The sequence below is a fragment of the Centruroides sculpturatus genome, unplaced genomic scaffold (assembly GCF_000671375.1).
Source record: "Centruroides sculpturatus isolate CEXI.00-Female unplaced genomic scaffold, Cexi_2.0 scaffold407, whole genome shotgun sequence".
In the NCBI taxonomy this organism is placed as follows: domain Eukaryota; kingdom Metazoa; phylum Arthropoda; class Arachnida; order Scorpiones; family Buthidae; genus Centruroides; species Centruroides sculpturatus.
In genome coordinates, this window is record NW_019384947.1 from 1,089 (window position 1) to 18,347 (window position 17,259).

At 29.6% G+C, this 17,259-nt stretch overlaps 1 protein-coding gene across 1 annotated transcript in view; it reads right to left on the reverse strand.

The window, feature by feature from the left end:
• Window positions 1–7,424: 7,424 nt before the first annotated feature.
• LOC111632209 (adenomatous polyposis coli protein-like) overlaps window positions 7,425–17,259 on the reverse strand; it is a 77,917-nt gene continuing 68,082 nt past the window's right edge. Inside the window, exons 2-5 of the mRNA XM_023376588.1 lie at window positions 15,105–15,179; window positions 10,804–10,963; window positions 8,561–8,706; window positions 7,425–7,571 (exon numbers count right to left, since the gene is read on the reverse strand). Of these exons, the coding sequence (XP_023232356.1) occupies window positions 7,440–7,571; window positions 8,561–8,706; window positions 10,804–10,963; window positions 15,105–15,179 (513 nt within the window). The 3' untranslated portion in view covers window positions 7,425–7,439. The remainder of the gene's footprint in view (window positions 7,572–8,560; window positions 8,707–10,803; window positions 10,964–15,104; window positions 15,180–17,259) is intronic.

Sequence of the window (17,259 nt, forward strand, 5' to 3'; positions counted from 1 at the left end):
CCAATCAGAAAGAAAAAGAAACTGGAACCAATCAGAGCCCAATGCCTCAAGGACATGAGGTCCTTTTATAATTAGTTGGTGTAAAAATTCCAATTGTTTGAAAAATATGAAAAAAATTACTACCAAACTAATTTTTCTTTAATTTTACAATGCACAATTCACCTTTTGCTTAAAGCATTTCATTATTTTTATGTAATAATTGGTGTCAAATCAGCACTATGGCACACAAGATCTCGAATTTCAGTTTTCAAATTTCCCACCAGTTGCTGTTACAAAATAGCCACAGCTGCAGCACGCACACTTCTTCACTTATAATCACTTATTTTAAAGCAAATAACTTCTAAAAAACTCAAATTTGACCTGGAAATAATTTAATTTTTCCAATTGGTAATTTTTAATCATTGTATGAAGTTTTATGACACCATACCCCTTATAATTTTTGTATTTTTTTAATTTTATGAATATAAAAATGCAAGCAACTGTAATATATAAATTAAAGAATTTTTGTTTATTAACTGCATCTAGATGCATATGTATCCAGCAGATACATAATGGGGTATTTTTATTGAATTTCTTAAAAATAAAACAGTTGAAGTGAGGGCCTTTTAGTATTTCTCAATTGATATGTTCTGAAGTGATTCCCACAGTAGTTTTCAAGTTTATGACCTTTTTTACGAAGACATTTTACGAAAACCAATATCTTTTCACCACCTGCAAAAAATTATCTTGCAGCATGAGAGCATTGTACTCTTGTGATTGTTATGTGTAACAATAATCAACAGGTTGATATTCACGCCAAATACGGTATAGTAGGACAGAGAAATCACTGAGAATAGTGTTATATGTACGTTTTTATCGCAAGTACTTTCGACAAACTTATAGTCATCATCGTCAGGCAAATATGGAAATTTAATAAACATGAACAGAAATAATCCGATGAAGAACAGAATGCATATACAGTAGAGCATCGATTATCCGAATCAATTGGGAACTGGGGTCATTCGGAAGATTGCTATTTCGGATAACCAATTATGTACGAAAAAATATATTAATTTATCCCATGCTGAAATTTTTCTCTGTTGCGTGTCACTTTGCATTGAATTTTCGTTGATGTTAAGCCTAATGAAGACTATTGTATCATTAAAAATTATTTTTTTATTTTGTACAAACAAAATAAACATATTGAAACAATAAAAAATTATACTTCAGAAGTTAATTTAGTATCAAAAATGTAAAATATTTGAGTAGCCCAAGACATAGCCAAAGATTGCAGTGCCACAGCACTGGCAAAAATTTAAATTTGCCGACTGGAACTCTTTCGGATAATTGACTTTTGGATAATCGACGCTCTACTGTAATTCAAATTAAAATGTTTGACATCACTGTTAAGAACAAGCTACAAATATTTAAATGTGTTCAAAATTGAACGAGCAGTAAGTTATGTAATATGCAAAGCGGCGCATGCGTGGATCTAGGCCACTTTATAAGTATAATGGAGGATAATGATAGTTGTTTAACCGCTTATACAGCATGACCCATACACTGGACAGGTCGAGGGTAAGAGTGTTGCAAGTATCCAAGGTAGTAGTAAGAAGGGATTCCCATATAAAAATGAGTTTTCGATTTTTGCAGCACTTCAGCATAATTGTTTGGAACCGTAGCAAGTTGTAATCCTGCTCAAGTATCTTTTTTGTAAGTTCTGTAGTGTGTCTTCCCTTCACAACATCCTCTTAGTGTTCTGCAAGGTGGCTAGCAAGAATTCTTGTTGTGGTCCCAATGTACCTTGTGTTTACTCCTGTTGCAAGATTCTCCAGTGGTACAGCATAGACCACAGACTTCTCAAGAGTAGAAAACTTGTCCCAATTATTGCAAATGAGCTTGTGTAGATTTGGAAGTGGGAATAGTGACAGGACAAGGTTGTGCTGCTTAAAAATATGGCAAATGTGTATAGAAAGGGGTCCAAGGTATGGCAACGATGTTTGGACCACAGAAATTTCACTCTTATTGCTTAGCATAGGGCTTGGAAACAGGGATTTTTTTTTACCATATTGAGCACATGGTAAATTTGGCACGCAAAAACCAGCAGTGCATACCACCAAACTAATGTTGTCTAATTCAATATTCTAATTCAGCACTTGCGAAGATGATAGTAAGAAAGCTTTTCTGATGAGGGTGGCAATGGCAGCATTAACGTATCCTGAAGGCTGGAAGGACTCTGCTGGGATAACATGTGGTGCTATTTCAATATTTGTTGCTTCTCTTAACAGTGTTGTCAAAAGTTTTATTAAATTTCTGTATAGTTGTCATTGTCATCAGGCAAATAAGTTTGTAAAAAGTACTTGCGATAAAATTGTACATATTACACCGTTCTCAGTGATTTCTCCATCCTACTATTATAGGCAACAATTGTGATTTAATAAAATAACCATGTAGAATATTTACCAACACATTACCACAATGCTACACATTATATCTTTTTCTCCTAGTTTCAATGACAGGACCAATCCCAATACATTTCAAATAAGTCATTGCAGCTTTTTTTGACAAAGCAATTTTCTCACTTTGGTGTTATGCCATGCTGTCTCACTATCAGTTGAATGATAAGAAATCTAACACTTTCAATTTTGCAACAATTAAAATTTATGTTCATAATGTAGCAATACCATTTAGTAATTGTGACCCAAACATTTATTTGGTAATTTTATAAATATCCTACTTCCTACTTTATATAAGGTATGTATTTGTAAGACACGTGATACAAAATATATACAGTACAGTTTTGTGTTTAATATATTTTTTCATAAACGATCAGTTATCTGTGAAAAACCGTGGGCCAAGGGTTAATCCCTCTTGACCACTTACTCAGCAACAGTCTGCCAGGACCACTCACGTTGTCGTTCCGGATGGCTTTTTATCGAGTGGTGAGGGAGGTGAGAAAGTTGGCAGGTGTCCTTTCAGAGACAGGAGACAGGCTTAACAAAATAACAAAGCATTTATTATACAGCTAACACTAAAATACAGGAGACTATACCAGGTTAAATGCATATATCTCTAGGTTAAATGCAATTAACATAACATAACCAAAATCTACAATTTTGACAACTGGTTGTCTATTCTATGAAGGCTATATCTACTTCCATTACGGGAGAGAGTTCGCAGTCCACTCAAAAATTACCTCTAAAGTTGGAGAAGTTCTACATGCGGCGATGAAAGTTCTTTATGGAAGCGTTGGGCATTGTCAATGTCTTCTACCATTACGGGAGACGAGAAATCACTATGACCAAATATAACTTCCATGTGCAAACTCTCAAGTTTCTGGTGGCTCGCACCTTTTATATCATTGTTGTAGGAAATCTAACATGTGATCGACTTTTGTTGACGATGACGGTGCATTCTTGACATCTATGTGTCAACTTTCCCACTGACTTGTTATTACAATTGGTGACCTCTGATCTAATTTCTATCTCTCCGTTTTTTCTAATGAAGATGTTTACAATTATTTGCCTGACAACTAGGTAAAATTTGTGGATTTCACATATCCAAACAATCCCAGTCCTGAATTGTTTTGGATAATCGATGCTCTACTATAATAAAAAAAAAATTAGCAGTTTATTTATTGTACTTTACAGTGGGAAAGCGGCAGAGTCTATTACTTTCACAGGAGAAAATAAACAAAGCTTTACTATCCTGAATTTGAAAAATAATACAATCCTGTGAAATTTATCTTATTGACATCAGATTTGTTAAAGTTGAAATTATTTATAGTGAGTTGATATTTGATATGTATAGTTTTTTGCATTTACAGATCAAACTACAGAAAATATAAATAAAAATCTGTTTTTTAAACCCACAAGTATTTTATACTTTTAGATAGTAGAGAAAATGTAGAAATCAAAAATATAATCATAGTCAAGCATATATATCAGTAAAAATATAAAAATTGCATTAAAATAACTCTCTCTGATGAACATCAAATGAAAAAGTAATTAAATTGAGTCCTGCCGCCATATTGATTAACATAGTAATTAATGCATGGTAATTAATCGATTCTGAGCACGTCACATCAAATAAACTAATTTATAAAAATTAAAATAATAAACATGTATATAAAATAATTGACTATATCTGTTTGCAATAATGTTGTAAAACACACTGCACTTATAGTTTAGCATTTCCGATAATATTTAATTAATTTTTGAATTTTATTATATTTTATATATAAAAATCCAAGAAAAACATATAAAAAATATCTGCAACTTCAGGCATTACAAAAATATCAGAATCCATCAAAAAAAACGTTATTTAATAATAATTAAAATCAAGAAAAAAATAAAATTTTCAAGCTAACAAAATTTCTGTTGTAAAAAGTAAGGTATGCAATCACATGATGCCCATCTCCCCATCTTGTATAATCAAAGCAACTGAGGTCGAAATAAGAGCCTCTAAACTCCAGTAGAAGTAAAAACACACATCGGCAAGTGTCTAGGACAATAAACTTGGACAAGAGTGAAAATGAAACATGACACCTTGTAATTTATGCTAATTACCTTCTAATATTAAAAAATTAAAATCTTCAATAAATTATAACCAAATTAAGGTTTTTTGACTGAATTTGACTAGAAACATATTGAGAAACTGAATTAAAATAAAATTACTGGTTTTTTAATGATAAATTTTCATTAATTAATTTTTTAAATTGGTGTTGGATTGACTGTGGGTGTGCAATTTATATTTGATGGTGCAGGCACATGATGACGGGTTAAATAATAAATACAAGAATGTTTAATATTCTAAAATTTTATTTCAAAATTCTATGTGAAAAGTTTTATTAAAACTTTTTATGTAAAAACGTTCTTTAACAGATTCTAGAAGGTAAAATTTTAAACACTATGAAATAACAATGACTATCTCAAATATAGACTTTGGAAATATTAAGATTAATTATCTATATAAGCAAATAATATTTTCCTTAATTGCTACATAAAAAATTTTTATTCAATAATGAATAATTTTTATATAAACAACTTTTTGTATTTCATTTTATTTCAAATATGCAGCAATATATGCATAATATGTTGCTGTATATATACAAAACCACTTGAATTTGCAGAAAGTTCTGATACAGGTAATGAAGGTGACACATTGTTAGGGATATTATAAAATATTTCAAATATCTCTACGTATCTTTATTAACAAAAATAAACATTAATAAACTTTCAAATTCACATCATTTATATTTTATATCTTTTTAATTTTAATTTTTCATATTAATTAATAACAGTTTCCTTTGAATAATTTCTGTTATCTAGATGAACTTTTGTTTTAATAGTTATACTACAATGCATTATTATGATAAAATATAGATAATTGAATAAAATAGCAAAAATAAATAAACCTAATGTTGCAAGTTATGGAATAAATGTGAATTCAAAGTAATAAAAATACATTAAATTCAAAATAACAAAAATATAGTAAAATTAATTTAAAAATCAATAATAATAAAATAAGCTTAATAAAATAAAAATTTAGCAATCACTCAATAAACATAACAGGTATAAAGATGAATGATGACCACATATCATTCATATGTATGTAATTTGTAATTAAGTGTATAAATATACAGGTATACCTCGCCTTACGTCGGTAATTGGTTCCAGGAAAACGACGTAAGTCGAAAAACGACGTAAGTCGAATTTACCTGTCTCCGAATCTACTTATCACTAGGAAAGCATTTTAAATAATATATGGTTAATAAAAATCTATTTTAAGCTTACAAACAAATAAATTTTAGTTTTTAATATAGTACAAAAAAAATAATCTAAATTTACGAATGCGTGTACTGTAAATACAGTACATACTTGTATATATTTTAATATGATTTTATGTGCTTTAAACGTTTATCTAGTGATATTACGACTTCAATATTTGTGGCGGACAGACGTAAAGTCGAATAAAATGACTTAAACTTGATTTTTATTTTTCCATATACTTTTTTAACAAGCGACGTATAATCGGGAACGACGTAACTCGAAACCGACGTAAGTCGAGGTATGCCTGTATTGTTACTTATATAAAATATTCCAGTAGTTGAAAAATGTGTTGCATCCCTATGATTTATAGTTTTTTTCTTTTCCTTTCAGAGATGGCTGATTCAATCAGGAGTGCAACTATATAGGAAGAACTTCAAGTCTGCTACAAGCTAAGATAAAATGATGATAATATGATATGAGGAAAAACAACTTTTCAATCATATTGGTGGCTTTTAATTCAAAAAGAACACTGTATTTCTTATTATGTTGAAATTACAAGACTATATATGTAAAGAGAAAAATCTCTCTTTCAATTAAAAAACTTTATCCACGCGACGCTGTCATCGACATGAGACATAAGAAAAAACAATATGGCGTAATCGATACATGGTGAAGCGGGAAAATATAAATAATAAAAAGGAATTGATATAGTGAGGAATAAACTTTAAATGTTGTTTCTTTGTTTACAGGTGAGAATGTCTATTACATTTCAGAAGTGTTATTTCGGTAATGTAACTTTAAAACTAATAAAATAAAAAAACTTTGTTTACAGAGCAACACATCGTGGTTTATTTCATTTGTCGAATCATCCCTTTTTGAAGAAATTAAAAACCTTATATAACAGGGGTGGCCAACCTGCGGCTCGCGAGCCACATGCGGCTCTTTGAAGGATTATTTGTGGCTCTCGATAAATGTACCCGAGTTCCCTTTTCATTTTTTGTGTTATTATATTTTAAAAATTAGTATCGTTCCGTATGTGTTTCAAAATGTCTTTTAAATTACTAACAACAAATATGAAAGACTAAATGCAACGTTGTAACAAATTTCATTTCCGTCCAAGTTAAGAATGACTCATCGAAAACTGCGCGAACGAACATAAACAGTGGCGTAATCGTCCGTTATCCACCGACTCCAGACCGATTTTGAATTTGTAAACTGTCATTGCAATGGACAGTTGACATTGTGCTCTGGAGGAAACAATTTGTATCACTCTTGCTACGGATAATTTGTAATCTGGAATTTTTTACATACCTTTTTAATACGTATTTAATTGCAGCTCGCGAAAAATTTCAATTTTGAAAAATGGCTCGGACTATCAAGGAGCTTGGCCACCCTGGTTATATATATATTTCAATAATTTGTAATAATTAATTTTCAATTAATTGTTACAAAATTTGTAACAATTAATTGAAAATTGATTTATTGATGACTTTATAATGTATAATGTTTTAAAACTGATTAGACTGATAATAATCACTAGAAACCACTGCTACTTTTCAGTTTTATAGGAAGTAGAATATGAAAAACTAAAATTTAGTTCAATAACAATATTTTTCAATTATAAAATTTTGTAATAATTTATAAACTAAAAAAAAACTTTAAATTAGCTATTTCAACACAGTAATTTATTTATAAAATCTCACCTGATTGTCTCATTGCTATACAACATTCTACAGAACTAGATAATTCCAACAACTTCAAACTCATATCATCTTTACCATGAGTTCCCAACATTGATAACAATGAATATACCATTTCAACCTAATATAAAAAATTTAAATAGATATTATAAGAGTTAAATATATTAATTATTATTTTCAATTTATATTTAATTATACATTTTTTACATATTAATTATATTACATACAATTTAATTTTACACATACACAAATAAAGTTACATGTATAATGTAACAACATTAAAAATAGAGTTTAGTCAGTGGGGAAAAAATTGTAAATTTGAAGTTTCAACAAATTTAAATTTTTTTTCTTCAAATTTACAATTTTAATTTTTCCATTAATATACAGTGGATGAAAAAAAATCAGACACTGGTAAAATTGCATATGTCTACTAAACTTAATGTAAATTTGCAGAAATTCTTACATCATCATGTATGTGCTTTTATGACTTTTACATCTGCTTATAGAACTAGTCAATTTCAGGTATTGTTGTTTCATATTGGTGTTAGCAATAAGTTTTAAGGCTTGTTAAAAGTTTATATTGTCACAAATTTGAGTACAAAAGAATTAATTGGTAACTTCCCATTCAGATAATAAAAAAAATTCACTTAAATAAATCTTAAGTTAATTATATTTTTTTTATATGTAAAATTATGATTTTTCACAGATTTAATTTCTGCTCTAGAATACAAATTAAAAAATCACATTAGCATTGACCAATAAAACTTAGTCATTGATCTTCATTCAATCAGACATTCTTACTGTATATTAAAAAATTGATGGGAATTTTATGTTTAACTATTTTCTCCAGTGTTAAAAAATAAAATGCTGGTTCAGTCATTAATTTGGCTAAGCATGGCCAAAAACAGAAGACCACTAGCACCTGTGATGGAGCTATCATTCAAATATTAAGAAAAAATTGATACTTATCTGCCCCACAACTAGTAATTGAGTTGAAAGAGGAGTTGTTTAATTAACATGATTTTGATATACATGGTAGCATCAAGGAATCAATTAATTGCATTAATCAAAGGATAACTGTACAAGTATAATACACAGGACTTCACTTACTTTAGTTCCAAGAGGTTGAATACTTGTAGCAGTTCCATGAAGATTTGTCAATGTATTAGAAGTACTGAAGCAAATGGAAGCTTGATTTGTAATATTCATTGGATGATTTCGTGTAGTTAAATTGTCAGGTATATTATTAACTATTTCTATGAAAAAACAATGTTTAAATAAACAAATATATAAATAAATAAATAAAATATGCATATGAATATATTTTCAGTAATTAATCTTTTTAAAAACATTTGCATTTAACTATTAAATTGTCTGTGATAAAAATTAAAAATAATCATATATAAAAAGCATAATTATAATTATAATATACTGCATACAATTTTTAATCAATGATTATTTTATCATTTATTATTTTTTACATTAATGTAAATTAAAAAGTTTATAACATTAAATAATGATTGATAGTTAATACATCAGAAACAATAATGAGTCCAACCACTCAAATATATTTCAATGCAAAGAATAAAATACAATAAAAGATATTGGTGCACAAGAATGATTCAGCACTGAGTTAGATGTTTATGTAAAATCAAAATTATCCTCTAATAAAGTATTACATAGATGTTACATTAAATGCTGGAATAGAGGTTTAAACATATATAATAAAAAAAATTAAATATAAAAGTTTGACAATACAGTGATGCCTCGTATAACGTACAGATGCTGCAAACAACAGACTTTCTGTTTGTCCATTACATGATTCGAGCAACGGACTGGCTGCGAACAATGGACTTTCTGTTCGGCAGTTATGTTAGGCGAACAACATTTCTGTGAACAAGTTGCAAATGATGTTTCCACTCTTTTGCTGTTGCCAATGACAATCTACTATTTTTATAATATATTAGTATTATTAGAATATATTATTAATTAATATATCTGAAGTACAGAGCTCCCGTTGGGATTTGGCTTGCTCTCTTGTTTATTAAATACTGTACATCACCTCAGTGCAGGGTATTTACATTTATTCAAGTGTTGTGCAAATCATGGCTTCTAAAAATACAGAAAGGTGATTTCAATTGAAACAAAGCAAAAAATCATCAGAAGTGAAAGTTGACAAGAACTTCTTTGTCAAATGGTGAGAGGTTCAGGAGTTTACCAACACTCATTATCCAAACAGAGCTGAGGCCAACAGGATCAATGATCTCTACGATAACACCCTTGCCCGCCAATTCCGACAGGTGTTGAAGAAGAGAGAGAAACAGACCACCTTGGACATGTTTTTCAAGAAGCAAGATGCCAAAAAACAAAGAATGGAACAAGAGGAGTTGACCCTGCAAGCCCCAGTAGCCTCTCCTGAATCTGACTCCGATTAAAAAACAATAAGAAGAGACCTGCTGCAATGTGTAAAAAGTCTGTATCTGTATGAGTGTGAAGAAAATGTTCCTCCACCTCCTCCTCACAACATCTGACTACCCGGCATAATTGGTGACTGCTCCATTTTCATTTTTTTAATGGTACAGTATGGTTATTTTATGCTGAGGAACGAATTATATGTTTTAACATGCATTTCTATGGGAAAACGCATTTCGTATAACAGACTTTTCACTTAATGGATGTGCACCTGGAACAGATTAAGTACATTATACGAGGCACCACTGTATTCCTGTCTAATTCATGAAACTGCAATTGCATGAAGTGACACGCAGTGTTGTGGTAAATTTTATTTTGTTTCATTTTTGTTTACTGTTATTTTGAAACTTTTGTATTAGTATTCACTTTTTTTATTATATATGCTTAGGCCCTAATCTAGCATTTAATTCAACATGCTTGTAATGAATATCATTAAGAAATATAAAATATCCTTAAGTAACCTTCAACTAAGAAGACAATAATAAAATAAATCTTCATCTCCTAACATTTTCTAAGCCATAATTCAATGAGCAAAATAAATGTTTAGTATCTTATTGAAAAATATAAAACAACAATTTCACAAATTCAGCAAAAAATTGACCTAATTTAGGAAACTGGCAGTTGATGAGCCAATTTTACAAATTATTGTCCATTTTACAAAATGAACAACATTCAACAGTTTGATGTAACATATGCATCATGTAGGCCTATGTATGTATGTATGTATGTATGTATGTATGTATGTATGTATGTATGTATACCAGAAATTTTAATAAGTATTTGTATTTAAAAATAAAGCAAGCAAATTTGCAACAAATATTTCTGAAGAAATGTTTGCTGCAAATTTCAAATTACTAAATAGTTAATACAAATAAAATTACCGTCTTCAATTGGCCATTCTGCACTGTAGATGGAAGACAAGTGAGAACTTCTTAATGGATGTGCTTCAGTAGATATTGATATATCATGCATCAGTAATGAATTGTTTGCAGAATTATTCAATCCATTAGAAATCAAAGATGATGGATCATTTACTGTAGTCTAAAAATAAAATTATTTGCTATAATATTTTAATAATCATAAATTGCATGTTGTGTAAATATTTATAATAATTAAAAATGTTTCCTTAACAATAACTTTCTTAACAAATGTTTCCTTTTTCAATAATATTTATTTCAAATTTATTAAATTTGACAACTTTTATAGTTCTGTGAAGTCCCAAGTTACACTCAAGCTCATATGTTAGAATTTTAATGAGTGTGAGTGAGAAAGTCAAACTTTCATCTTTACAATCACAGAAATGACAAAATAATGATGAAATGAATTACTTTGTTTAATAAAAATGTTGCATTAAAACAATTAAAATTCTTTGGTGTCAGGAGAGAAAACAATGTTATGAATTACAAGCAAAGGTTCCAAAGATCATCTGGTCAGTACTGGGACGCTGCATGAAATTGGATATTAATACCAATCTTTCTCACAGCCCATTTTGGTCTAGAATTTTATCTGGAAAAAGCTGAGGACCAATCAGAAAGAAAAAGAAACTGGAACCAATCAGAGCCCAATGCCTCAAGGACATGAGGTCCTTTTATCTAAAAAAGATTTACATTCTTTGTCTCACTTGTCAGATCTGTTTTTTTCATTATAATCCCTTTTTTGCTAACTCTGTGCAACAAAGTTCTCATCTGCAAGGAGAGCTACTCTCTTTCCAAGATCTACAGTCTATCAAATTACTGTACATGTTCATTTGCCTGAATCCATCTTCTCAGTCACTTCAACACAAAATTTCAGACCTTCTCTAACAGGAAACTCCATTCTCTACTTGATGTGCTCTCTTCAAGTCAATGACCATCATCAATCAAACTTTGCTACCGAACAATAACAACCTTAGACTCAAACTATGTGGGAGTAACTGAAAGGACAATTCTGTACACTACCAAGGACTAACCTTGCAAACTGAACTCTGTCTAGAGGAAGATCTTCAGTACAAACTACTTGTAAGCATTTTTCCATAATAAATGGTTATTCTATACAGTGTCTTGCCTCAATGTCTGCCTTCACCTCACATACAACAATTTCCCATCTTAAACAATGCAGAGATAGAGAGTAACCTTTCCTTCTATATTAGAAGATATTGAATCACAAAATGCTGAATCAAGGATTTCACAATTGACTTAAAAATTTAACTAAATTATTATAATAGTTTGTTTAAAATTTGCAAATCACACCTAAATTCAAAATTTCCAGCAAATAAAAGAATGTAGCTGCCTTAGCTTGCACAATTTATGTTACTGCCACACATTATTTACAAGGTGAGTTATTTATCAATTGTCATATACCTATCATTTTTTAATCTTTAATTAACAGATATTTGATATCTCATCAGAATGTAGTTTTATCAAAGTAATAAAACCATCAGCATTAAATGTATGACAGAAAAAAAATATGGCCAGAGGCATTCACTCAAATAGTTAACCTAGCAGAAAATAGAATCAGTGTGATAATATAACTTACTAAGTTGAAAGGAGGGGAAGATTTTGATGATAGGACTACTGGAAACTTATTGAAGAGAAAGTGGCTAGTGTTGCAGATTTAGTGGAAATTCAAAGGCTGATAACATAAAAAATTCTAAAAGTTTCAAATTTTATGTTAAAAAACATGTGGGAAGATATATAACTTGGCCAGCTGATTAAAATCTCTCTTTTTGAAAGCAGACTCTTTGACTGAAAGAAGCACAAATTTCAAAAGGAAGCTTCAAAAAAGCTTAGCTCCATCTCGTGTGAAATTTAAAGATCTATTGAGCAAAAGCAAGCAAATGCAGATTACTCTAATTATTTTTAAGAAAACAGAAAATACATGATATCCAGATGCTGCAGAATGAAGTTCAAAAGGTTAACATTTTTTTTTCTTGTTGTAGAATATCTTATTTCATTCTGTTTAGCAATAATAAAGAAAAATTAAATGAATGTATTGCACATTATCTGATATATCTTTGATACTTATTATCTAAGTTTTAAGACATTTGTTCAGATGTTAGTACTTAAAAAAAAAAATTAAGATTTTAATAATTTTAAAAATAAAATGGAATATTCTTGTTAACTTTTAGAATGCAATGCTCTTCTCTTTCTTTGTTCATTTGTTAAATTTGTTCCAGGGATTAAAATAAAAACAGATGCAACCATACAGTTCCATAGTTAGAAAATTTCTGTAATTTCTTTAGTGCTCCTAAGAAGAACTATATTACATGGCAATTAGCAGGAATATATTGTATTTGAAGTGAAATAAAAGAAATTTCTACATCTCAGTTTTATATTTGTTTTCTAACTTTGTATTTCATTAGCAGACCCCGCCACGCATTGTTGTGGCTCAAAACGTATCTATTATAAATGTATAACACTTCCCCAGTGGCGGGGGAATTTTTCAAAAAATTCCTTTTTAGTGTACATTCTCTTGACGTATCCTATTAAAACGCAATCAAAAATGCAAAAAACCGCATCTAAGATAGTATAAATAGAAACAGAGTTCTTTATGGTAAGCCTTAATCCTGTCCATCTCTTCCCAGTGGGGGAATTTTGACATGTATATTATATAAAAACACGTGTGTATTCCAATGCAACATTGTGTCAAAATTTCAAAGGAATTGGTAAGAACAAATGAACATTACATTTTTATTTATATAGATAGATAGAAGATGATCTGCTTTAGTTCATCCTCACAGAAAAGCAAACTTAAGTCGTCGTGCTCGTAGCACCATCTGTTGGACATAAAAGCCTTCACCCTAGATGATATCTTTTAATTTATATGAATGTTTAACAAAATAATATACAGCCTATGTCCACCCTGAAGTTCCATTCTAAATATTGGTGAAAGAATTTTTGAAATCAGATGAGTAGTTTTGGAGATTACCCCTACATCCAAACTTACAAATATTACCTCTTTATAATATTAGTATAGATAAAAGTTATGCAAGATTATTCACATATATGAAGAAATGGCCTTCATCCTAGCTGATTTTTTTTCTCTTATCAAACTAAACAAGATTACTAGAATTTTCAATTTCAAATAAATATAACATCTAAACAAATTATATGCTACAGCATTATAATGTGCAATAAATGGCATATTATTTTGTATCAAATCAATTAGAAGACATTCATCTATACCAAATGTTCCCAATATTTTCACTTGATCCTTTTCCAAAATTAAATTAAAATTTGTTTCTGTACTGATACAAAATAACAAATAAACTACCAACAGAATGAAATAAAACATCAAACAGAAATTTTTTCTTTATTTTTGATTATCTCTGGTGAAATAAGAGGGCTATATTTGCATGTTTATGGACCAGGCTTACCCACAATGGGAAAAGTTGGGTAGTAAAGAGATTGATCTTTCTAAAATCAATCTATCCATAAAAATTTAAGTTAACTGAAATTGCAGTCTTCCAAAGCAGTAAACTAATGCCTCTGCTACCTCTGTCATCTTGCCATTGAAAAATTAATATAAATTTTTATTTTATTAAACAAAAATGAAAATTCAAATTTGTATTCTACTTTATTACTTTTTTCTTTAAATTTTATTATCATCTCAATTATTATTATGTATTAAATTTTTAAACATAATAAAAATAAATTTTGTTCATTTTCCTCCATTAATTTATTGATCGATTGATCTCCATATAGTTATATACATATAACTCTTTGGAATTGCTAGCAATCTAGTCAAGGAATCTCTGATCAATATTATATATATAAAGTTTCACAAACCACCTGTACATTCTTTTTAAAATGAAAGATTATTTTGACAATATATTTCTCCATGCATCACACTCCATGTCAATGAAAGAATTTTTATAAAAATATGAGGCAAAATTCTTTTTTTTTTTTTTGCATTTAATCCAAATCTAATTTAAAAACTATTACATTCCATTTAGAAAATTCAACTTACTTTTCTTCATTTTAAAAGAAGTGTATGAATGGTCTATGACACCCTAAACACATCTAATTATTATACTAATTGTACACTTTGCATAATCTAAACAATTTGCAATCATTATAAAAAGACTAAATTTAAAGCTTTGAAGAACCAAAACAAGCCCATCAAACAAAGACTTTCTACCTTATACTTCTGAAAACCAATATATCCATATCAGATAACAAAAAAATTTAATTAAAAAACATACTTCTTGTAATATTTCATTATCTTCTTGGGTTTCCAGAGTAGTACAATGATAAGTCTGTGAAGTTTCATAGCCATCCTAAAATAAAAATGTATTTTCTTTATTAAGGAAAATGAATAGTTATTAAATACAATATCTAAACTAAATGCATATGAATTTCAAGTATTGGTAGCATCAAAAAGTTTCTGGAAATATTTTTATTTTTGGAATTGTTACGGTATATGGAGATTTAAAAATATCCTTCAAAATATTGTCATTAAGTAACAACATATTTTTGTCAGTGCTTGTACATCACCTTAATGCACTTCTGGAAGCAATCTTTCTTCGTTTAGTGCAGGATGACCATGACTGCCTGAATATTCCTGCCTTTTACAGAAGTGCATATGCCACTTGTACAGTAGTTGCTTCATTGCTAACTCAACATACACTTCATACAACAAGTTTAATATTTCTGTCCATTTCTTGCTTAGAACATAAATGATGATGATGGTGAGCTGTTTCTGAAATAATATTCTGCTGCTAGAATCCATTTGTGATGAATAACAGTGAATCTATTCACAGATCATTCTGCATGTGTCAATGGATAAAAGCTTAGTAATGAGATAGTACCTTTTTAATATTATTGCACAACTATATGTTGTAATTTTATTTTTTCTTATCTGATTGCTTTGTTGCATTGTCCTGAACATTTTCAGAAACTTTTTGATGCTGCTATATATAAGTTAAATGTCATTAATCAAGCTGTTCAAAAGTAAGATTGCATAACTCTAGAAATATTTTAAATTTTTCTAGAGTTATGAGATTAAATTTTTCTAGAGAGATTAAAAGTGACACAGAAAATATTTTTAATGAAAATATTTTCTGTGTCACTTTTACATCAACTTAAAATTATTGCATTTAAGCATATGTATATACAAGCAATCCTGCTACTAATCTGTTTATACTATATAACAGTGGTGTGCCGTGATATTTGATGATAGGGAAACTGTGTTTCTGTAAGAAGCTGACATCCGGGGGCAATCAGTCAATTGCGCGTCAGTGATGGTCTAGGGCAGGGGTGGCAAATCTGTGGCACGTAAGGAGAAATCATTTGCCACATAATGTATCATATGATTTCTGTCTTTTTCAATCATCTTTTTGGTTTACCACTTGATCATCCTTTTTGCAATCAGCTTTTTACATTTATTCTAATTAAAGTGTATTCGTTTAATTTCTTTAAATATTGTTATTCAAAGCCTGAAACTTTGGCATGCATAAACATCTTTAAAGCTAAGTATGCTTACAATATGGCACACGAACACAAAAAGGTTTGCCATCCCTGGTCTAGGGTCCATTCATATCGTTTATTCGATAAGCCAGTAAAAACCATAGACTCCTCTAAATGCATTTTTAAATCACAATTACATTCTGAATCACTAGCCATGATATAAGGGCTACAATTAAAAATAAAATAATAAAACTTACTCGGTGAAATAAAATGTGTGGTGGATGTACCGGTACATACCTGGTACAAAATATTCTTCAATTGTATGAATATACTTTTAAAGAAAATTAATTAAATATAGCTTTGTAAAGAAACATAAAAATATAGAATATTCTTTACTTTTTAATCTTAAAACAATGCACTTAGTCAAATAGCTCCCTATGAGTGGCTAACGGATGGAATCGAAGACGGTTACAGAGCGTGCATACACGCAGACTGCCAAATCCCCAGGGTGCCAATACCAGTCAATGTCAAATACCTCTTTTGTCGCATCACTAGTATATCTCAAAGGACGTGACAGGGATGTTGTAGATTTTAAACGTTTCTCACCATAGCTGTAAAAACTTAAATATGTTAAACTTAATAGTCATTTGTTTTCTAAGTAATTTGTTTTAGGACCAAGTATTCTCAGAAATTTCCAAAATTTACTACTTTTCGGTCACTCTCATTCAACTGGAAAAATTTCTGTCTTTATTACATTAATACGAAGAAATTAGTCTCCACTGTACTCAGCTAGAGATGGTTCAGTTAAGCTTTTGTTTAAGTAAAATTTCGGCTCTTTCATCAGGGTTTTGTTTATGTCCCCAATTCCCTAATCGCTTAATTATTTAACTACTTCTTAAGTAGAAATAAGTCGAAACCGGTTACTTTGTACTCGAATATTTGTAGTCTCGG